Here is a 25,042-nt window from a genome sequence, read left to right as displayed (position 1 = left end):
GGCAGCCAAATGAACTAATGTATTATAGGCTGTTCTGAATTCTCAGAAGTGGAATAATCAGTTGGTCTTATCTCCTGGTAGTTATGCAAGACTCTCATTTCAGTTAATTTATTTTCTATATTGTCCTCGGTACAACATGTCTAATACATCATTGCAGTTGTGTTGTGCAGTAGATAAATGGTTATTGTGGACTCTGAGCTAAAAGACCAACAACAGAACATGTTTCTTGAAAGCATTAGCAACTGTAACTGGAGATATCCCTCGAGGATTAGTAAATGATGGTGTGTGGAAGTAGAAATTTTTAGCAAGTAATCCCCATTCTTAACGCTGTTTTCTCACAGAAGATTGTTGACTATCGTGGAGTATTTTTTTCTATTTTGAACCACTGTTAGAGATTCTGCATCCAGGATAATTTTCTCCACTGACCTCCACCTTTCCATTCTTGTATCAGGCTGTACTTGTTATTTCTGAAGATGTGACCAAAATAGGCTGCTTTCCTGTCCTTATTTTTAAAAAAAATTAGGACTAATGTAAACAGTCAGTTTGGCACAGCAGACCCTCTACAGCAAGATGTGGATAAACCAACTTTCTCCAATTTTCTCCACTGACCTCCACCTTTCCATTCTTGTATCAGGCTGTACTTGTTATTTCTGAAGATGTGACCAAAATAGGCTGCTTTCCTGTCCTTATTTTTTAAAAAAATTAGGACTAATGTAAACAGTCAGTTTGGCACAGCAGACCCTCTACAGCAAGATGTGGATAAACCAACTTAAGCCAGCGAGGATATATGTTCTTTTAATACCTGAACTTTTAACAACCTGATTTAAGCATGATTTCACACAATGTCCCACACAGCACAAGTCAAGATTTTCTTCAAACTAAAAAAATGGTATTATAATGACTAAATCAACATGATCTATTTTAAGAAGAGCCGAAGTTTGTACCTTATTTTACAGTCACTTTTAAACAACAAGGACTTGATATTTTAGCCTTTATATAGTTTTACCCATTTCTTGTTATATGATACCCTTATCTTTTAGTGTTAAATGGAATGTAAGCTATAACTGATGATGTCCACGATACAAGGACGAAACATGTACTAGTTGATTTTAATTAAATTGATATCTGGATTGTAAGGTGGGACATCTGCAAACTCTTTTATAAGCTTTACAGTGACAATACAGAAACATTATCAAGTTTATAGTATGCAGTTCATATTTTTGCCTACCCTGAAAACTTTTGTGGCAAGTTTGTCAGTGTTCTCTTGTGAGCTCTCCTGCACCCCAAAGGTTCTTATATTATTCCTCGTACTATATTGTTTTGGTTAAAAGAAAGGATTCAACAATGAATGCCCTGGTTTTTGCTGATGTAATGGAATGGGGTGAGATGGAAGCAGAAGTACAAGCTAGACTAGATCTTTGGCATAAAGCTTTTACAACCTTCGATTTTAAAATCAGCAAAACTAATGCCTGTTGCTCATGGTAAAATTTTCCTTCCAATGTATTGTACAATAATTTAATTTTATAAAATTTCCGTTGCTCACAGTCAGATTAAAATTTTATAAAACCTTTGATAAAACTTTTCGTAAAATAAGACAAGTTCTATTCCATAAAATTAATTGTGTGAAATGAACCAGTTAGCAAACATGACATGACAATGCTGGCACTGCAGCATGAGAAGATTGTGAAGCTCGTTTCTAAATATAAACACACACTTCTAAAATGGCAGGATCCGGGCAGACTAAGGAAGCTGTTAGTGTTTGTATGAGGTTAACCACCAATGTATCACGACAAAAATGCAAGAAGGGAGGCAGAAAATTCAGTCGCGGAATATGTGTCACAAGCTCAGCCAAACACAAGCCAAACTGACGTGAAGACGAATATAAATGGGCTTCGAACTCAATTCTTGGCAGCACATACACATTTTAGTTCATAATTTAGTTGATAGATGGCCATCTTGATGCTTCCACGGATTTTATAAAATAATTTTACCGTGAACAACACAACTTTTTTTCATCATATTTTATAAAATTAGTTGTACCACAAATTTTACAAAACATTTTACCATGAGCAACGGGCATTAGACAGTTGGCTTGGTGATGAGTAGAAACTCTCCAACTGTTGATCTCAGAATTGGAGATGAGAAGATAGATATTGTAGACAACTTCGAGTACTTAGGTAGGGTTCTGACGTCAGACAATATCATACATCAAGAGATTAGCAACCGAATACAGAAAGCTTCCAAATTCTATCATGCTGTATGTCAAATACTTTGGGATGAAACATTTCTGTTAGTTAGCAAGATCAGCTTGTATAAAATATATCCGGGATGTATATTGATGTATAGTCAGGAAGCAGACTTACTGGTTCAACAAAGAGTCATCTTCAGGCAACAGAAATGAAGTTCCTCCATTCTTGTCTACAAAAATAAAAGATGGATAAAATAAGGAGTTCGGATATCCGATAGAGCTTGGATTGGAAAGAAGCCTGTTGGGGACCCTAGAACTGTAGAGATTGCAGTGGTATGGTTACATGAAAAGAATAGATCCTCACATGACTCTTCGAGCATACAGTACTTCAACCACAGTGTTCCTGGGAAGAGACCAAGAGGAAGACCTCCTGATGTTTGGGAGAAGCAGATTTTCAGGGACTTCGAAATTAGGGATGTAAACTGGCGTCGCATATATGAACAGCATCTATGAATGGACAGGACAAAATGGGAAGTGGCTCGTACACAACCACAACCGGCTTGCTGGAGTGAAGAAATGATTATGATGATTATGATGATAATGATAATGATGACTATATTGTTTACCCACATAAGCAAAAATTATAGAATTTAAATTATTATTATTATTATTATTATTATTATTATTATTATTATTATTATTATTATTATTTTCATAATTTTCATATTATATTGCAATAGTTTTTCTCTCATAAATTTACATTTCTGTCTTAAACTGCAAACAAAGATTTGTAACAATGTTACTTTTATTTGTGAATGATGTGTAAGATGTTATGAGTGTACTCTGGGATTTTAAATTACACCTTTTGTTGCTGATATAGGTGTTGATTCCCATAGGGAACCTGAAATATTTGTCCCGAATGAGTAAATTTATAATACCAATATAAATGGTCCATTATTGGACATTATAAATTTTCCAGCTAATTCATTACTGGTTGCCAGCGTTTCACCCCAGTGTGCTAAGTTGGGCTCATCGGTTGGTAACTTAGCACACTGAGGTGAAACGCTGGCAGCTAGGAATGAGTTAGCTGGAAAATTTGTAATGTCCAATAACAGACCATTTATATTGGTACCTTTTGTTGCTACAGGTTGAAAAGTTCTTGTCTAGGGTATCAGCCATAGTGGTCTGCCAAAACAATGTTGATCAGTACCAACTGTAATGCAAAATTTATCAGGCACTTCTGCAGTGGCTTGGATGTAGCTTCCTGGCAAGGTACTCGGGTTCACATTGTGTTCGAAGTCCTAGCCAAATCAGGTCGTGTAATGCACGTAGGCTTTATCGAGTTCCATGGCAATGGGATAGTGTAGCCTGTCCTTACTATGTTCTTCAACAAGGGCTAGGGGCTTTACGTCGCGCCGACACAGATAGGTCTTGTGGCGATCTTCAACAAGGAGCTGTACGTCATGAATGACACCAATTCTGCAAAATTCTTCGCAAATCCGGCTTAGTTGTTACTCATTTAGGCGATCTTGTGAATCCGTTAGTCATGATTGCATTCGACCTTTGTTATATGGCTTAGAATTAAGATCAGGCAGAGCACACTCAGTGGGACTTCCTTCCTATTTGAAAATGGTTACTATGATGCTCTGTTGTTGTGACCGAGCGAGTGGCTGCATGGTTTGGGGCACATAGCTGTCAGCAGCCTTGAAAATGGTTTTCTGCCTTTCATTTTCACACCGGGCTGAGGCTGTACCTTAATTGAGGCCATGGTGGCTTACTTTCCACTCCTAGCTCTTTCCTATCCCATCGTTGTCATTAGATTTGTGTTGGTGCAACATAAAAAAAAGTTTAAAATGCTCTGTTGTTGGATTAACAGTGAATAGTTATGTTGATTTTTTTTAAAAGGTAGATCCAGTAGCTATTTTCACTCTGGAGATATGAAGAAAAAATGTAATTACTAATATTTTTAACCATGAGTTATGTATATACACCATATAAATTAATAAATTGAAACACAGTATTATAGACTGTTTTCATGCATATTAATTGTTCTAGGAATTTTGAACAGATTTCGTGCTAATATAGAAAAAGGTGATGGGACTCGTTGGCTGAATGGTCAGCGTACTAGCCTTCGGTTTAGAGAGTCCCGAGTTCGATTCCTGGCTGGGTTGGGGATTTCAATCGCCTCTAATTAATTCTTCTGGCTCGGGGACTGGGTGTATGTGTCCGTTCCAACACTCTCCTCATCATATTCAGACAAAATATCACACTACCAACTATCACGGAAATACACAATAGTGATTACATCCCTCCATATAGGATTGGCGTCAGGAAGGGCATACGGCCGTAAAACAGGGCCAAATCCACAAGTGCGACACAGTTCGCACCCGCGACCCCACAGGTGTGAGAAAAAGCAGTAGCGAAAGAAGATAGAAAAGGGTGATGGCTAAAAGCAATTACTGTATAGTCCATTTTTTGTCAAAAATGAGTTTGCACTGCTTGATATAGAGAAAATGCAAGTATGATCAATTTTGGCTAAAAAGAAAAAAAAAGAAAAAAAAGATCATAGCCCGGTGGTAAAATGAAGGGGAAAGATATGAGGTAATGGCTAACAGAGAGCAAGTCCACATGCTGAAGAACAAAACTGATCAGGGTTCAAATAGCTCCCCTCCATTTATAATGTACTGAAGTACCTACTGTAGAAAAGAGGGACAGTAAAGGAAGTTCATTCTCATTGAAGTTCAAAATGTTATTATTTAAAATTAAATGCAGAAAGGAATCTATAAAGAACTTGAGGTGGTTACTCAGAAGAACTTTCCCATCCAGAATATTACATCTGATGTTTATTACCACCTTCAACTTTATTTCATATCATTCACTATTCACCTTTTGTCAGATTTCACATCATTGTTTTACACATATGATGCGAGCATGCTCAAAAGGGTGACGATGATGTTTGCTCATTGTCAGAGCACTTTGTGAACAGTGCGCTTAGCTCAGATATATGGTATTTTGCAATTTTCTTCAATTCTTTTGCTGGCCAAAACAGAAATTTCACTCCAGCGCTCCCTGCATTACCTGCTTCATGAGAAAAAACCTTTTGGTGGTGTGGAAATTGTGTTCCCAATACGGCGACATTCATATATGGCAGGAGACAAAAATAAGAGCCTTATTAAAGCAAAATCTTACACTGAGGCACTGGAAGGATGTGCTTACAAACAGCTGAATCAAACCTGCCGTATTCAAGGTAGTAAACTGTGCTACTGAAGTCAACTTTAAAGCCTGGACAGAGTTTTTGTTGAAGCTATACAAACCAAAAATGCCCTATGCCTACAATACCTAACAGAATTATGAAAATTGACATAGAACAATCAGTGTTCATCTTACATAAGAGTAATTAATTTTTAAGATACTAATTTCGGAGACGCCAAGGTGCCAGAATTTTGTCCCGCAGGAGTTCTTTTACGTGCCAGTAAATCTATCGACACGAGGCTGGCATATTTGATTACCTTCAAATACCACTGGACTGAGCCAGGATCGAACCTGCCAAGTTGGGGTCAGAGGGCCAGCACCTCAGTCGTCTGAGCCATTCAGCCCGGCGACTTTGTAAGATACATTACAGCTGTTATGGTGCCTGAAAAGGTGAAAAAATAAAAAAAGGAAATTATGTGCCCTGATGAACTGAAAAGGTTATACAAATCACCCATGAAACATGCACATTTGAAGACCTTATTGCACCTAACAGTTTTTGATCAACCCTGAGGTTCAGGCTTTGTACCAAGTATTAGTTTGTGGCAATACACAGATGACAGCACCTGATTGGTGAGAGAGATCAGTGTCCTATATTTTTCCTAATAAACATTGATTTTTTCATTTCCTTATACATAAAAACGACTTTTATTTTTATCTGTTATAAAATGACTTATGTTTTGCTTTGTGTTTAATTATTTCCATCCCTTTAAGATCAGGTTATAGACATACAACCTTAAAATTTAAATTCTGAAGAGTGAGCAAAATGTGACTGATCGTATTTAGCAGTCACCCTTCAAACATTATTTCCTTGAAACAATTGCAGTTTAGTAAAAGTAAAAACATTGTGGTATAGTGTGTGTTATGGCTAGGTTAGTGTTTAAAAAAAAAAATATATATATATATATATTTTAGATATTTTTACACAGTTTTAATTAGAAAGATATAAGCAAGCTGCTCTTTACTCCCGAGGCAAAAATTATGTTAATAGAAGAACCTACAGACAACATGATGGACCAACTTCTCAGTTCATTTCTTTACCTTCCTGTCAAGGTTAACCTTATAGGATGCATTTTACACAGGTTTTTTTTACAGAATATTTTGCAGGTGTAATAAACTAAAGGTGTATTGTTGGTAGATAGATTCTTATCTTAAGTATTCTTAAACTTTTTATGACAATCTTCATATTAAATAATTTACTCTAGTACAGAAATAATTGTAAGGAGCTTTATCCATAGAATGGAGGATCTGATTCTTGAGAAAACGGCAGATTTCAAGTTGTATAGGTATAAAACAAATGAAAATCACTGAATATCTAATAGGGACTGTAGGAAATTATCCACTGATGAAGCTCAATTTTTTTACAGTTGTAGCATGAAATTACGATGAGTACTTGCAGTCTTTGGCTGAGTAAATTTTGTCTGCTTTCTCATCCAAAGAATTTAGAGGACATCACTTTCTGAACAATAATGAGTTGAAACGTGATGTGATCCTTCCCAGTGAGCCAAAGTTCTCTTCTTCTCTAAAGGATCAGTGTTTACAAAGAAGAAGTGTAGCTTAGGGATAATTATGTTGGTATGATAGAAGAATATTTTAAGGATACATATTCTGTTGCCAGATTTCTGTAATGTTAGTGGTCATTTTGACAGCCAAGTGCATATAACTCATGTATGTATGAGCTCTGCAGGTTACATATAATGTATATATATATTTATATTCTCTAATATATAATTATGTGTGTGTGTTTCTGAGCTATACTTCTCATAATAAATTTTGAATATTAAGAAGCTGACAGTGAAATGTTTAAGAGGTTAGTTTGGGGAAACTGTGTTGAGTTTTTGGGGTGTTTCAGATTATCAACACACACACACTTATACCAGTATATGCTTTGACAACATGGTTTGGTGACTGCCAAGGTGAGACAGTGTCTATGGTTGGAAAAAAAAAGTTGTTTAGTAAGAGTTGTTTTTTGGTAGATGGGGAGATAAATAGGTTGATATTAAGCTATGTGAGAGTCCGATTCGATTGAATGGTCAGCGTACTGGCATTCGGTTCAGAGGGTCCCAGGTTTGATTCCTGGCTGGGTCGGGGATTTTAATCGCTTCTGATTAATTCTTCTGGCTCGGGGATTGGATGTTTGTGCCCGTCCCAACACTCTCCTCTTCATATTCAGACAACATACCACACTACCAATCACCACAGAAACACGCAATAGTGATTACATCCCTCCATATAGGGTTCGCATCAGGGAGGGCATCTGGCTGTAAAACAGGGCCAAATCCACATGTGCGACCCCACAGGTATGGGAAAAGCAGTAGGAAAAGAAGAAGGAGAAGAAGAAGATTAAGCTATGTGAGAAAGAAGAGTCAAAATGGTGGCACTGTGTTAGATATTTGTTATAGGAAGAGAGCTGTATGTCAGCTCGAGTTATTATTGAATGTTTGGTATTATAAACATGAACATAAGCCTGAATGAAGGAAAGCAGAGTTATATGCTTGGAACCCATTGAGTTAGGTCACATGTTGATTATCAAGTGTAGCTTATTGCAGAAGTTGAGAAGATGTAGGGCTAGCGATTGAATGCGCTGAAGTTGTACATCTGTAGTACAGGCGTCGCATGGAAGTAAAGGTGTTACGTACACTCATTTCAAGGCACTCTTAGTGATTGCTAGCAGACTGCAAACACAGAATACACATTGCAAGCCATTAGGCCACTAATATTAATCTTCTTCATCTTGGCTATATCCCAATTACTTGGGGTCTGCACTATGTATGAATTAAGTCCATTTTTACAGCCGGATGACTTTTCTGACGCCGACCCTGTGTGAAGGGATGTGTTCACTGTTGGTGTTTCTGTGATGGTTGATAGTGTTATGTGTAATGGAAGATGTGTATTAAGATAAACATAAATACCCAGCCCCTAAGGTAGAGGAATTAACTGTACTTTGTTAAAAACTCTGGCTCGACTGGGAATCAAATTTAGAGCCCTCTAAACTGAAGGCCACTATGCTGACCAATCAATCAATCAATCAATCAATCACTACTGATCTACATTTAGGGCAGTCACCCAGGTGGCAGATTTCCTATCTCGTGTTTTCCTAGCCTTTTCTTTTGCAAAGAAATTGGAATGTTATTGAATATCTGTCTTGGTAAGCCAAGGAGCAGGACTATGTTGCCAATACTTATAATATATTCAAATATACAACCTTTTATGCTTTTAAAAACTCCATTCAAGCTTATTCATCTGTGAATGTCATTCCACGTCATCTTTCTGCTGACAGCTTGGAACATACCTCGTAGTCAATTAGCTCCTCTCCTTACGCTCAAGTCTTCCCAGCCCAAAGACTTTCTCGCTGTCAGGCAGCTGCTCAATTGTAATCATGTAGGCTGAGCGGACCTCGAACTAGCCCTCAGATCCAGGTAAATATCCCTGACCTGGCCAGGAATCGAACCCGGGGCCTCTAGGTGAGAGGCAGACACCCTACCCCTACACTGCAGGCTAACAAACTGTATAAGAACATAGAAAATTATTGTCATCATCAACCAAATCATGTTTCTAATCAACAAACTGCATGAAACCTTCTTTTCAGTTGCTGCTGACACCATTGATTGCTGATAAGTGACACATTGGCAAACACTTCTCCACAGTTGATCAAAAGCCTGCTGGGGCCAAGGTTGTTAACCTGGATATGCCCAAAATGGTATTTTTTGAGAATCAACTTATAGCTTTCAGCGTTTGTTATGTGTGTATGCAGAGCCCCGAGAAACTTTTTGTTTTTGTTTTTTGTAATTTGACATATAACTTTTGAAGAAAAGGTTGTGCCATATATGGCATGCTGGGCAGTAGTGCTGTCTTTCATTTCATTTATTGAAATTTGATGTTATTGTTCATTTGGCATATTAATTTCTATTATCCCATACTTTCATTTGTAAATCATTGGTATACATGGTTTTCTTCTGTTTTTCTGGAACTATTGATCGAATGTTTGGTGTTAGGGATGATTTTGTAGTGGTTGTAAATGACCAAGTTGTTCATTTTAGGAAGACATTTAAAAAAATACAAAATTGTATAAGCTACCCAGATCACTTACTGTATCTTGAGACAGACAGACAGACCATATGAGGAATTATAGCAGTGGTATGTACAAATAAAAAACATGTGTTCATCTGATTACTGCACTAATGATGATGTTTTGAAAGGTAAGTACACACTACTTATTACCTCTGCGTTTACACATAAACCTACATTGCACTTGATGCACTGGAATCTAGACCTCGTAGGGCAAGTTTCTGCGCTCACACATCATCTTCTCTTTGCTTCTGGAATTATAGAAGACAATAATGCATTCCATTGTACCAGAGTTCCTGCACTGCATCATTTCTGTAGTGTGTGCTGTAAATCTGGACAATTGCTCATTGAAAATCAAGGTGAGAAATGCCTTCTCTAGAGATGCGTTTTAGTACCCATGCATTGAGAGTTCCTACATCGATGAGCCACCCAAAAATTCCGTACCATCACTTTTTCCTTGTATTCTGATGCTCACATCTGTCAAGTTATGACCCATACAATCAGTACCTTCCATACGCATACTGTATTGAGAAATCATGTATGGCTGAGACACTTCACTTTCCAAATAAGTAGAGTATTTTCTGGAATGCAGTCCCCTAGAAGGTTGTATGTACCCATAAATGTTAAACACAACTGCCTCCTATCAAACCAGTTTGTAATTTTGCAAACACACCTAATATAATCAGAAGGAATACTTTCCTAGATCTTACAGCAACACATGTCAAGCTAACTGACCTGTAATTATGCTCTTTTTGTTTATCACCTTTCTTTTGTACACAGGGGCTGTTATAGCAACCTTCCATTAATTTGGTATGACTCCTTCATGCAAAATAAATATTTCAGATATAGAGCTATATCCCAACCTGTTGCCTAAAGTACATCCCAAGAAATCTTATCAAACCCAACTGCTATTCTAGCTTTCAATTTTTGTATCTTTTTGTAAATGTCTTCATTCTCATAAATAAATTTCAGTACTTTGCCAGTATTAGTCACCTCCTCTATCTGGACATAATCCTTAACTCTTTGAAGCACAATATGTGTATTTGTTGTGAAAAAGTCCAAGACATGTTTACAGTTCTTCTTTGTGCACTTAGCAGAATATCATAATAATGATTTTGAATTTTTTAGTGTTTTTGATGTGGGCGGTATAAGGTGATATATACCATATAACATACGCCTGTGCCAGTTGGACTGTGTCAATTTAAACCAGTATATGCTAGTATATACGTTTTACTATTATTTTACCTGTTCTAAACCTTAGTTTAATGCAATAATGAATTTAAATTAATTATATTCATTTATGGCAGAAAGGATAACAACAACAACAACAACACAATACACAAATAAAATAAATCAAACACAAAAATAGATATTTCATAAAAATGTTGCAATGCTTCTCTAATTATGAGCATTGCTATCCTAATATTTGTGAAAAATCTTGGACACATGTTTCATTTTTACTGAAGTTTTACAATGGAGTATTACATTTTTAGCACATCCACATGGTTCAAACTTGCTTGTTCTCCATGCTGCATTTTGCACAGCGCCATGCTGTTGAGTGCTCTGGTTATTCAGTTGAACTCTGTAGAACATGTGGCATATGTTTCTCTATCTGAACTTCATTTCTACTTTCTAGGTGATTGTTTTTTTTTGCAAGAATCAACGTTAGCTTATAATCCCCACTGTCCATATGTACGTGGTACAAGCATGGTGGTAGATAAAACATACCACCCACTTTTCCCAAGTGAGATATATAAAAATTCTAAAGTAAATTGAAATGATTATCACTTACATTTTAGGTCTGATATCTAGCAAATTGTTCTGCGGAAATAAACAGCACAAAGGTAGGTTTATAGAGCCACAATTTGATAAACAACAGCAGGTGACACACTGAGGTTCATTACTCTGAAGTAAGTATATACTCTAATATGTAATGCGTCAGACGTTGATTTAGAAGATTTTTACACGAAAATTGAAGCAGCCCTATCATACACCAAACCATCTGAGATAAACATTGTGATGGGTGATTTCAATGCTAAAGTCGGCCATGGCCAACGGGCTGATGTATTTGATGACTACAGATTAGGAGCAAGCAATCCCCGAGGTGATCGACTGGTCCAGATGTAATACCAATATAGTTGGTCTGTTATTGGACATTATAAATTTTCCAGCTAACTCATTCCTGATTGCCAGTGTTTCACCCCTTGTGCTAAATTGGGCTCATCAGTTGGTAAACCATTTACTCATTCGGGACAAATATTTCTGATTCCCTACGGAAGCAACATCTATATCACATGGTCCAGATGTGCCAGGAAGAGGGCATTATTATAGGAAACACATATTTCTAGCTACCTCCATGTTGTTTCTATACGTGGACCTCAAATGCTGACAGCAGTGTTAAGAACCAGATTGATTACATCACAATTAACAAGTGGTTCAGAAGTTCTATGAGATGTGTGAAAACATACCCTGGTGCCGATATCAACCCAGACCATAGCCTACTGTTTGCTTCTATGAATCTCAGGCTGAAGAAATGCCATTTAAAGGGTAGTTTTAGTCGGATTGAGATTCAGAAACTTCAAGATCAAACACTGAAGGATGAATTTCAGTCAGCCCTACATGTAAAACTTGTGGAAGTTCAAAACAGTGTGACCGGGCGAGTTGGCCGTGCGCGTAGAGGCGCGCGGCTGTGAGCTTGCATCCGGGAGATAGTAGGTTCGAATCCCACTATCGGCAGCCCTGAAAATGGTTTTCCGTGGTTTCCCATTTTCACACCAGGCCAATGCTGGGGCTGTACCTTAATTAAGGCCACGGCCGCTTCCTTCCAACTCCTAGGCCTTTCCTGTCCCATCGTCGCCATAAGACCTATCTGTGTCGGTGCGACGTAAAGCCCTAGCAAAAAAAAAACAGTGTGAATGTAAATGATGATGAAGGCACTTGGAATCACATCAAATGTGCAATTAATGACATAAGTCAAGTAAAATTAAGGGATGCTGGAAGAAGGAAATACAAGCTGCAGATAACAGAAGAAATTCTGAAGCTGATGGACCAGAGAAGGTCTTTTAAGAACAAAGATCCTGTTAAGTACAAATGTTTGCAGAAGTTAATATGACAAAAAATAAGAAATGCAAAAGAATACCAGCTCTCTGAGGAATGCAATGAAATGGAATTACTGAATTCAAAACATGATTTTGTTTCAACATGAACAAGGAAGTGAAACAAGTAACTGGTGCATATAACAAGGAGGGTAGTGGAGTCCTCTGTAATAAGAATGGTGACATCTTAGCGAGCACAGAAGAGGAGGAATATGTAGAAAATCTCTTCTTCGACCACAGAAATGAGGATCATGATGCTTGGGCAGACGATGGTGTGGATATTCCACGTCCAGAAGTAGAGTATGCCATAAGAACAGTGAATGGGAAGGCTCAAGGCCCTGATGAGATGTATGCTGAGATACTGAAACTGCTTGAGGAAGAAGAATCCCTTTCATTATTAGTTCACTTATTCAGCAGTATTCATCGCAGTGGAACCATTCCTCGTGACTGGCTCAAATCAACTTTCGTAATATTGCCTATGAAAGCCAATGCAAAATTCTGCAATGAATATAGAACAATTAGTTTGATGAGCCATGTTCTGAAAGTATTCCTATAGGTCTTGCACTCGATTTATCATAAATGTTAGGAAAATATCGGAACCTCACAGTTTGGCTTCAGACATGATTTTGATACTAGAGAGGCATTATTCAGTCTGCAGGTATTAGTCCAATGGTGCCGAGATGTCAATGTCAGTGTTTTTGCTTGTTTCATCAACTATGAAAAAGCCTTCGATACAGTCCGCCATGACGAACTTATGAACATTCTTCGAGAATTAGGTCTTGATGTGTGGGACACCCATATTTTTGGTAATCTCTACTGGAACCAGAGTGCTGGCATAAGAGTTGATGTCTTGGAAGATGTCTCAGTTATGAAAGGAGTTTGCCAAGGCTGTATTCTTTCACCCATGCTTTTTTAACATCTATTCAGAAAATATTTTTTGAGATGCTCTTTACAGAAAGACTCAAGGAGTGCTACATGCAGCCATTCTCCAGGATCTACAGGAACTGTTTAATGCTGTCACTGAAGCCAGCAGAGCCATGGGCTTCAGGCTTAATGTAAAGAAGACCAAGTGGATGGTTATAAGCAGGAAAGAAGATGGCATTCGAGGTAATCTCACAGCAGCAAAGGACTAGATTGCAAGAGTGGCAACATTTAAATACCTGGGATGTCACGTCAATGATGGCTGGGACCTTACTCATGAGATCTGATGCAGAATTGAGCAGGCCAGAACTTCTTTTCATAGACTTAGAAAACTTTTGACAAGCCGTAACCTTTCCATTACACTACGGGCACGACTACTCCGGTGGTACATTTTCAGCATTCTGTTATACGATGTTGGGGCATGGACACTAACTGAGACCATGTGCAAGAAGTTGCAAGCATTTAAAACGTGGACAAACTGAAGGATTTTGAAGATGCCTTGGACAGCTAAAATGACCAATATAGAACTTTTGCACCGTATGAACAGAGAACCAGAAATCCTCACTACCATCAAGAGAAGAAAGCTAGAATACTTTGGTCATATGATGCAGAACAGTAAATACCATCTTCTGACTCCAAGGGAAAAATTAATCGAATACGTGGTCCACGGGGAAGTAGGACATCGTGGCTCGGCAACATGAGCCAGTGGTTTGGGATGACAAAGCTTACTCTGTTCAGAACAGCTATGAACAAACAATAGATCATGCTACTGATAGCCAACGTTCTGCAAGGATGTGGCACGTGAGGCTGTTTACATTTTTATTTTCCATTTTGCACTGATCATAATTATTATTTATTTTTTAACTCTCTCCCATGCCTCTCTTAACTACCTAATAGTTCTACTTTTACAACCTTCTTATCTGTTTCATTTATTTTTAACTGTGACAAAACAGCTTTGTGATCACTTACACCATCTATTACTGTTCAGATCACAAATGATGAGGTAATGAGGTGAATGGGAAAGAGATAGGAAATACTGAATACTGGTAAAACCAGAAGGCTGCATTATCTTGGTTATTTAATGTGATTAGAGAAATATCATTTACTAGAGCTGGTCATGCTAGGGGAGATAAAAGACAAAAGAAGACTGGGAAGAAGACATATTTCTTGGGTTGATAATCTGAAAACACTGAGGAGGAGGAGGCTCATCAGTGTATAATCTTGCCTAGTTCTATTTACTTTTGAACATTAAATCGTGGGTCTTGAAAGTGTTGTTTAATGTACTTTTGGAATTATAGCCTATCATAGGTCTGTAAAGTGTTGTTGAAATTAATCAATGTATAATGCTGCTTATTGTGTTTAACCATATTCTATTAATATTGATTGATTGATTGATTGATTGATTGATTGATTGATTGATTGATTGATTGATTGATTGATTGATTGATTGATTGATTGATTGATTGATTGATTGATTGATTGATTGATTGATTGATTGATTTAGACTTTTAGGTATTGGTACCTCTTCTAATTCTAAATAGTGGATGAAACAAATAAGAAAGGACTTATTAAAACCAGTGATATCTATTCAGCAGACAGATTACAATGTAATGAATCAATCATTAATTGAATAATGCAGAATTATTCCAAACTTTTTATGAGGAGTGTATTTCTGTGTTGGCAACTAATCCCCCATGTTTTGTGTGTCTTGGGATTGGTTCCTGCAGGTAAAGGCCCTCGTATGAAGATGACTTTAGCCAGGCTTATGGGGCTTCATACATTATCAGGTACAGTACCTTTAAAGAGTCATTTTTAAGTAACAAAAAAATCCAAGTATGCTGGTGTCGGCATTTATTCTGAGGCTCATGAATGTTTTGGTACTATGTTGACAAGGTAGGAAAATGAACTGGGAAGTGCTGTGGTTCATGATAGATCTAACTGAAAATTGTATTTGCAACCTTGAATATTATGAACAATTTCTTGTCAATGATGTTCTTAAGATGATGTATTCATAATCATACACTGTTAGTAAAAATCTCATTACAAGTCTCTTATGATTGCAAGATTTAGTTACGTTAGCCTACATGCTTGCTTGCTTGCTTGCTTTTGTTTAAGTAGTTCTTTTATATTGGTGGCATAATAAACAAGTTTATTTTGAGGATAACTTACTTATATTTGGACATAGTAGATGCTTTTTAGCTTTTAGTGCTAAAAGCATGCTTTGAAATGCTTAGAAACTTACATATTATACATAAATTTGATTACTTCTGTTTTTCTTTGTCTGTTTAAATTCCCTTAGATGTGTTTCTCTCTCACAGCACACACTATAAGATGATTATAAGGTAGAAGAGTTTATTCTTCAAAACCAGTAAAGTTTTCCCTTTATAAAATATCTGTCCCTTTCTTTTACCAACAGTCATTAAAATTCAAGGAGAGTACAATGAATAGAAGCACTAGAGTTCATTCTCACTGAGCGAGTTGGCTGTACAGTTTGGACCATGTAGCTCTGTGTTTGTATTTGAGATATCTTGGATTCAAACCCCACCATCATTTTTACACTAGGCAAAGTGGGGTTGTACTTTAATTAAGACCAGCTGCTTCCTTCCTGGTCCCAGCCCTTTCCTACTCCATCAATGCCAAAAATATATCTGAGTCATTGTTATGTTTAACCACTAGCAAGAATGAATGAATTAATAAATTAAAATAATAAATTGTAGTTCGTTCTTCTGCATTAGACTCTTTTGGTCCTTGTATGGGTTGAGGGTTGTGAAACCCTTCTCAGCAACTTCACAGGATTACCCATTAATCAGCTAAGATCACCAGACTGAATGTAGAGAATTTAACCTGTGTTGAAAGTGAGTGACAAGGATAAACACTGATTCTGTAATTCATTTTTCTCATTTGTCTACTACACAGGTTTGCTAACTGACTACTTGGAGGTTAATACATTTAGGCTCTGTTGTCATATGTATATCGAGGCAGCACACAATCTGTATATATGTAAAACAATATTACTCTGGGTTACTCATATTCAGAGTATACTTGACAGTCACAAAATATATTAAATGTAAACATATGAAAATAAGGACTTTTAAAAAGGAATCAAAGTCAAGATCCATCTTGGATGCAATATCATGTGTACAGTGACTATATATTCAGTTATGGCTAGAATCCTCCTCTGCGAACCATGTGACCTTGACGCGGTGGGGAGGCTTGCGTGTCCCAATGATGCAGATAGCCGAGCCGCAGGTGCAACCATATCGGATGGGTATCTGTTGAGAGACCAGACTAACGAATGGTTCATCGAAAGGGGGGTAGCAGCCTTTCGGTAGTTGCAAGGGCGGCAGTCTAGATGATTGATACGGCCTTGTAATAATACTCAACATGGCTTAGCTGTGTTGATACTGCTACACGGCTGAAAGCAGCGGGAAACTACAGCCATAACTACCTCCCGAGGACATGCAGCTCTCTCTGTATGAATGATGTACTGATGATGGCTTCCTCCCGGGTAAAATATTCTGGAGGTAAACTAGTCCCCCATTCGGATCTCCGGGTGGGGACTACACGAGAGGGGGCGATCATCAGGAAGATGGATACTGACATTCTACGAGTCGGAGCGTGGAATGTTAGAAGTTGAATCGTTGTGGTAAGTTAGAGAATCTGAAAAGGGAGATGTATAGGCTAAAGTTAGATGTAGTTGGTATAAGTGAAGTACGTTGGCAGGAAGAACAGGATTTTTGGTCAGGCGACTACCGAATTATCAACACGAAATCAAACAGGGGAAATGCAGGAGTTGGTTTAATAATGAATAAGAAAATAGGGCAGCGGATAAGCTACTACGACCAGCATAGTGAAAGAATTATTGTCGTCAAGATAGACACCAAACCAATGCCCACCACAATAGTGCAGGTCTATATGCCTACTAGTTCACCGGATGATGAAGAAATTGAAAGAATATATGAGGAGATAGAAGATTTAATACAATATGTAAAAGGTGACGAGAATCTAATTGTGATGGGAGACTGGAATGCAGTGGTAGGCAAAGGAAAAGAAGGTAGTACAGTAGGAGAATTTGGATTGGGACAAAGGAACGAAAGAGGAAGTCGGCTGGTTGAATTCTGCACTGATCATAATTTAGTCCTTGCCAATACTTGGTTCAAACACCACAAACGATGGCTGTATACGTGGACGAGACCTGGCGACACAGGAAGGTATCAAATAGACTTAATTATGATTAGGCAGAGATTCAGAAACCAGGTGTTGGATTGCAAAACTTTCCCAGGAGCAGACGTGGACTCTGACCACAACTTGTTGGTCATGAAATGCCATCTGAAGTTGAAGAAATTGAAGAAAGGAAAGAATGCAAAAAGATGGGATCTAGGCAAGTTGAAAGAAAAGAGTGTGAGGGATTGTTTCAAGGAACATGTTGCACAAGGACTAAATGAAAAAGCTGAAGGAAACACAATAGAAGAAGAGTGGAGAGTCATGAAAAATGAAGTCAGTAGGGCTGCTGAAGAAATGTTAGGAAGGAAGGAAAGATCAACTAAGAATCAGTGAATAACTCAGGAGATACTAGACCTGATTGATGAACGACGAAAATACAAGAATGCTAGAAATGAAGAGGGCAGAAAAGAATACAGGCGATTAAAGAATCAAGTGGATAGAAAGTGCAAGGTGGCTAAGGAAGAATGGCTGAAGGCGAAGTGCAAGGATGTCGAAGGCTGTATGGTCCTGGGAAAGGTAGATGCTGCATACAGGAAAATCATGGAAACCTTTGGAGAAAGGAAATCTAGGTGCATGAATATTAAGAGCTCAGATGGAAAGCCACTTCTAGTGAAAGACAAAGCAGAAAGATGGCAGGAGCATATCCAACAGTTGTATCAAGGTAACGGTGTAGATAATTTGGTTCTGGAACATGAAGAGGCTGTTGATGCTGATAAAATGGGAGACCCAATTTTGAGGTCAGAGTTTGACAGAGCTGTGAGTGACCTAAATAGGAACAAGGCACCTGGAATTGATGATATTCCTTCTGAATTACTGACTGCCTTAGGAGAAACCAGCATGGTAAGGTTATTTCATTTAGTGTGCAGGATGTATGAGACAGGAGAAGTCCCATCCGATTTTCGGCAGAATGTTGTTATACCTGTTCCCAAGAAAGCCGGTGCTGACAGGTGTGAAAACTACCGCACCATTAGTTTAGTATCTCATGCCTGCAAAATTTTAACACGTATTATTTACAGAAGAATGGAAAAACAAGTTGAAGCTGAGCTGGGAGAAGATCAATTTGGCTTCAGAAGAAATGTAGGAACACGTGAAGCAATCCTGACTTTACGACTGATCTTAGAGGATCGAATCAAGAAGGACAAGCCCACGTACATGGCATTCGTAGATCTGGAAAAGGCATTCGATAATGTTGATTGGAACAAGCTATTTATGATTCTGAAGATGATAGGGATCAAATACCGAGAACGAAGAATTATCTACAACCTGTATAAAAATCAGTCTGCAGTGATAAGAATCGAGGGCTTTGAAAAAGAAGCAGCAATCCAGAAAGGAGTGAGGCAAGACTGCAGTTTGTCCCCTCTCCTTTTCAATGTTTACATAGAACAGACAGTAAATGAAATCAAAGAGAAATTTGGAAAGGGAATCACAGTCCAAGGAGAGGAAATCAAAACCTTGAGATTTGCCGATGATATTGTTATTTTATCTGAGACTGCAAAAGATCTCGAGAAGTTGCTGAATGCTATGGATGAAGCCTTGGGTAAGGAGTACAAGATGAAAATAAATAAGTCCAAAACAAAAGTAATGGAGTCCAGTCGAACGAAGGCAGGTGATGTAGGAAATATTAGATTAGGAAACGAAGTCTTAAAGGAAGTAGATGAATATTGTTACTTAGGTAGTAAAATAACTAACGATGGCAGAAGTAAGGAGGACATAAAATGCAGACTAGCACAAGCAAGGAAGAGCTTTCTTAAGAAAAGAAATTTGCTCACTTCAAACATTGATATCGGAATTAGAAAGATGTTTTTGAAGACTTTCGTGTGGAGCGTGGCATTGTATGGAAGTGAAACATGGACGATAAGTAGCTCAGAAAGAAAGAGAATAGAAGCTTTTGAAATGTGGTGTTACAGAAGAATGCTGAAGGTGAGATGGATAGATCGAATCACGAATGAAGAGATACTGAATCGAATTGGTGAGATTAGATCGATTTGGCTAAATTTGACGAGAAGAAGAGACAGAATGATAGGACACATCTTAAGACACCCAGGACTTGTTCAGTTGGTTTTTGAAGGAAGTGTAGGTGGTAAGAACAGTAGGGGTAGACCAAGGTATGAATATGACAAACAGATTAGAGCAGATGTAGGATGCAATAGTTACGTAGAAATGAAAAGGTTAGCACATGCTAGGGTGGCATGGAGGGCTGCATCAAACCAGTCTATGGACTGATGACTCAAACAACAACAACATGGCTAGAATAAATTTGTTACTTCCATCAACCTGTCAGATTCTATCGTGGGCTTTGACATTATGAAAGTGACTGAGGTATGAGCAGTGTTGATGTCATTTGATGTGCAGCCAGTCCCTGTACTGCATATTGTGAAGGTATAGCTTGTGAAATGAGTTTTTGTATATATATCAGTGGGCTTGGCAAATGGAATCTACCTCACTCATTTCTCTAGCGTGCCTTTTAGATGATGCCCAGAGTTAGTGCTGAAGACTGAATATACACACAAGAAGAGTCAGTGATAACTGCAAGGCCAAAGCAAAACGGAAGCTTGCTTGCCATTGATGCTTTCATGGCCCGTACTTATAGACATGATAATGTATAGGCTTTTGGGCTTATGCCGTGTCAAGAATATAAGGTGAAATTCTTAACGTTTTGCAAAGCTCTGCCTATACATTATCATGTCCAGAAGCTTGCTTATTACTTGACGCAAATCAGCGTTGAAACTAGTTCCAAGTACAAATACATGTTATAAATAAACTATAACATTTTTGTATTGAAAAGGTGGACCATTTTAAGTTTTCCTATCATCCTTTCTCACTTCAATACGGACAAAAATGAAATTCCTAGGTTTAAATATTACTTGTCATTACTTCATAAACCATTTGTCATGAAATCTTAATTTCAGAAAGTGACTTCCATTTCAAACATCACTCTTGCATTAACTGTGATTCAAACTGACTACCGTTCTGTTACTAAGCTTCAAACCCAGTGGCAAGTAAAATTGAACTTTTCCATAGATATTATTTTTGATACATTAATTGCCAAGAATGGCTGACTGGGTTTTGTATACTTCGTATCATCTTCTGGACAGTTTATACTGTAAGTAAAGGAAGATATCATTACATATTAGGAAAGCTAGAGTTATGAAGGATTGTACAGATTATGAGATTTACAAAATGGAGTAAATAGGTTTTTTCCTCTGTAATTTCTGACAATTCTTGGTAGTGAAGAGTGGTCAGTAATCAGGGATAAGGTGAGAAAATAGTAAAGGTAGTGATTGTTGTTTCAAGGAGAAAGACAATAAGAAAATAATTCTTTCTGAACACAAAACATGGTACAGTATCAATTTCAGTAAGCATTCTGAGAGAATTTCAGAGGCGACTTACTGGTAATTAAGCTCACACTAGCTCTGCTATCTCATGTACGCAGCCAGCTTTTGGCAGGAAGGAAAGAAAGAAAAGAAAGGAGGAAAGAAAGAAAGCAAGCAAGCAAGCAAGCAAGCAAGCAAGCATATTGTTAAATGTACGGTAGTCACTTCTTATGTAAAGTAATGGATTGTGTTCCCCATCTTGCATGCACTGCTAATATCTGCAAGTAAAAGTTTCCATTGCTTTGATACAGTTTGCCTTCAGAATTTAATGAAATATAGTGGTGTATATTTCATTTTAACTCTTCTTCGGTTTGAGGGTTTTATCTGTCTTCTTTGGGTGCCTTCACCATTAATGAAGGTTGACTACAATCTTAGTGAAGTTAGTTCAGTATATTGTTTTTCTCATTTATTTATTTATTTATTTATTTATTTTATGCCTTTGTATGTGGCGAAGTTAGTGCTCACGGCCCTCTCTTACACTTAACCACTACGTACAGTACATAATCACATACTTTAGTAAAATAACATTAGCAGACCCTAGGAGCTACTTAAATTTATGGAGTAATATTATAACAGATTATAATTGTTATTTTTAATGATTAATATTATCTAGCCTATCTACATCTACATCACCTAACAATAGTTCTAAATCATAATTGCACTCATACACACTAACATTCATACAAGCTGGTCACGTATTTAAGAGGAAATCTCGACAAGACCGTTTAAATGAGACTGTTGAAGTGCTATTACGTATACTGACAGGGAGTGTGTTCCATAGCCTTGCCCCAGACACTGAGAAAGAGTGGCTGTATACAGATGAATGATTAACAGGTATCATAAGCTCACACTAGCTCTGCTATAAGGGTAGAAGTCGATCTGGTATTATGTCCATGGAAAGATGAGAGGAAGTTAAAATGTGAGGATAGGTATTCAGGTGTAGATTCGTTCAGAAGTCGAAAAATTAGTGTCGCAGTATGTAAATTCCTTAGTTGATCAATTTTCAGCCAGGATAGCTTCTCATAATAAGGGGAAATATGTGTCCTAAAGTTCAAAGAAAATATAAATCGTATGCAAGAGTTCATTGCCCTTTGAAGTTTCATAGTTTGTTCTGCAGTTGCATCGGTTAATACGACATCACAGTAATAAATTATTGGAAAAATGAGGGTTTGAATAAGTTTTATTTTCATGCTGTGTGGAAGAATAGATTGTTTCATTTTTAGGGGGTGAAGAGATGCATATACTTTTCTGCAGACACTTGTTATATGGTCATTCCAGTTTAAGTGTCATTCATGACAACGCCTAGGTTTTTTACAGACTTCTGAAAAGGTATAGCTTCACCACAGAGCATGAGGTTAGGCTGCTGTATGATGTTTAGCATATTTAAAAGTCTAGATTGTCCTATTATGATTGCTTGCGTTTTCTTCGGGTTGATTAATAGGCAGTTATCTTTAGCATACGAGCTAATTGAATTTAAAGTCGAGTTCATATGGTGGATTGCTTTGTCAATGTCAGGGACCTTAAAGTGTGAGTATATCTGAAGATCGTCGGCATAAAGATGATAGTTGCAGTCGTTCAGATGAGAAGAAATGTCATTAATATAGATTAAGAATAAAAGAGGTCCAAGAATAGACCCTTGGGGAACGCCAGATAGCTTAGTCCTCCATTCTGTAGTCTTCATGTTTGATACAACTTGCTGTCGTCTGTTTTTGAGGTACGAGCCCAAGAGCTGAATAGCAGAATGAGCCATGTGAAGTTTTTGTAACTTAGCTAACAGTATGTCTATATTTACAGTGTCAAACGCACTGCTAAAGTCTAGAAGGATAAGTATAGTCAGTTTTTGATCGTCCATAGCCCGTCTAATGTCGTCCGTGATTTTGATTAGTGTAGTTGCAGTACTGTGTCCTTTCTTAAAACCAGACTGTAAGGGATCAAGTACAGAATGTTTTTCCAAGTATTTAACAATTTGTTTATGCATGTTTCTGAATTCATTTCTAATCAGTTTCATATGTTTCTCAGACATTAGTGTCTTTCTCGACCCCATCATCGATTTTGACTTGCAATATCAGTTTTAGTAGGTAGTCCCTGTGATTCCTCATAATTTGTCGTAAGTAGGCAGTCTTACTCTTCTTGATCATGCTAACTAGCTCACGATCCTTCTTCATGTGCTTCAGTACCACTGCATTGGAGATGTGATCTGTTCTTGAAATCCACAGCATCCTTCAGAAGATCTTGGAAAACTTCCACTCTGCTTACGGTATTGCTCTTCAGTGTCTGTCTCAGCACCACATAGAAGAATTGAATTTGCATAGGCTTCCCATATTTTAAAAAAATGCATAAGTCATTTCTATCCTTGCACAGATTTTTAAGTCTGGGTTTAGATCTTCAGTGACCTAACAGGCAACTTGTCTGCTGTGAATGTTCAAATAGACCCATGTGTCATGAGTTCTACTGACAGCCAAAATATTTGCCTTTATGGTATATTGTAGACCCTCAGGATTGCCAGCAAAGATGACTGTGTCATCTGCGTATCTTAAGTTAGTTAGCAATCTACAGGTAACCTTCATTCCATCTTCTGCCCCTCGGAATATTGTTTTGAAGATCTGCTCAGAATACTAGGCGGACAGTTATGAAGATAACACATGTGTGTCTCACACCCCATTTTATGCAGGTTATGTATGTCTGTGAGTAACACACACCCGTGTCTCATGCCCTGTTTTATCCAGGTTAAGTATATATCTGAGTTTTCAAGCCTTGCTGAAGCCTCTTGCTGCTGGTTTAGATTGCTGGTGAAGATCACATCTTTGCTTCTAGTCCTTTAATGTCCAGAGTGTGCATCAAGTTGGAATGCTTGACAAACTGAAAGCCTGAGCGTAATCTACGAAGCACATGTATTCAACTTTTGTTTGATCCCTGCAGTTTTGCAGAAGTGTCAGTAAGCTGATCAAGACCTCTCATGTCCTAAAGCCTTTACAGAAGCTGAGTTGTTCATCACCTTTGTCTGTGTCACATTTTCTGTGTATTCTGTTATGGACTACTTTCAAAAACATTTTGAGAACTTGACTCATCAGTTGGATATTATTACATTTGTTGGCATCTGGTTTCATGGGGATGGGTATGAAAATTGACTTTAACAAGTCTCGTTCAATGTACCCTGACTTGTATATGCTCTTCAATAAGTTCATTAGTAAATAAATATTGCCATTGATGCTTTCACGGCCCGTACTTATAGACATGATACTGTATAGACTTTTGGGCTTATGCTGTGTCAAGAAAATAAGGTGAAATTCTGTACGTTTGTCAGAGAACTGTGTTTTGCATCCTCAGAAGAAATCTCGACTGGCCACGAGAAAGACTTCTGAAACAATGACTCTTTTAAATTTAGATGTTATAATGGAAGTGGAAATGGTATGTTCATTCGCCACCAGATGGCTCCCAGGACGAGGCACAATGCTAGCATTCAAAGCGGAAGCTGACCAAACCATCAGAAACAGTCTAAACGGTTCACATAACATGTGTACGTAATGTATGACATTGACAGGTGTATGACATAGACACAAGCCTGGAATGAAACATCTGGCGACAAGGAACGTATGAATTTGGAAAACACCAAGATGAAATAACAATAACAATAGCTGGTTTCCCCGTTAGAATTGAAGGGACACCGGCTATCGATTAAGTAATATCTGGTTGCGAACCATTAAGAATTTCCGTAGGTAGTTCCCTTCCCTGTCCTTTCACTATTGTTATTTTGTCTCGGTGTTTTCCAAATTTGTACATTCCTCATCGCCAGATGTTTCATCCCAGGCTTGTGTCTATGTCATACACCTGTCAATGTCATATGTTACGTACACACGTTATGTGAACCACTTAGACTGTTTCTGATGGTTCGGTCAGCTTCCGCTTCGAACGCTAGTATTGTG

At 37.8% G+C, this 25,042-nt stretch overlaps 1 protein-coding gene across 5 annotated transcripts in view; it reads left to right on the top strand.

Moving 5' to 3' along the window:
* The window catches only part of LOC136866296 (mitochondrial glutathione transporter SLC25A40), a 246,149-nt gene that overhangs the window by 111,406 nt on the left and 109,701 nt on the right, over positions 1–25,042 (top strand). For 3 of the 5 annotated variants that reach the window (XM_067143127.2, XM_067143128.2, XM_067143132.2), the window contains exon 7: positions 15,249–15,308. The exons of the other annotated variants lie outside the window; for them this stretch is intronic. In XM_067143127.2, the coding sequence (XP_066999228.1) occupies positions 15,249–15,308 (60 nt within the window). The remainder of the gene's footprint in view (positions 1–15,248; positions 15,309–25,042) is intronic. 5 annotated transcript variants of the gene reach the window in all.

Source organism: Anabrus simplex, chromosome 3 (genome assembly GCF_040414725.1).
Source record: "Anabrus simplex isolate iqAnaSimp1 chromosome 3, ASM4041472v1, whole genome shotgun sequence".
In the NCBI taxonomy this organism is placed as follows: domain Eukaryota; kingdom Metazoa; phylum Arthropoda; class Insecta; order Orthoptera; family Tettigoniidae; genus Anabrus; species Anabrus simplex.
The sequence above is the reverse complement of the archived record's forward strand: the minus strand, read 5'-3'. Positions and strand labels throughout refer to the sequence as shown.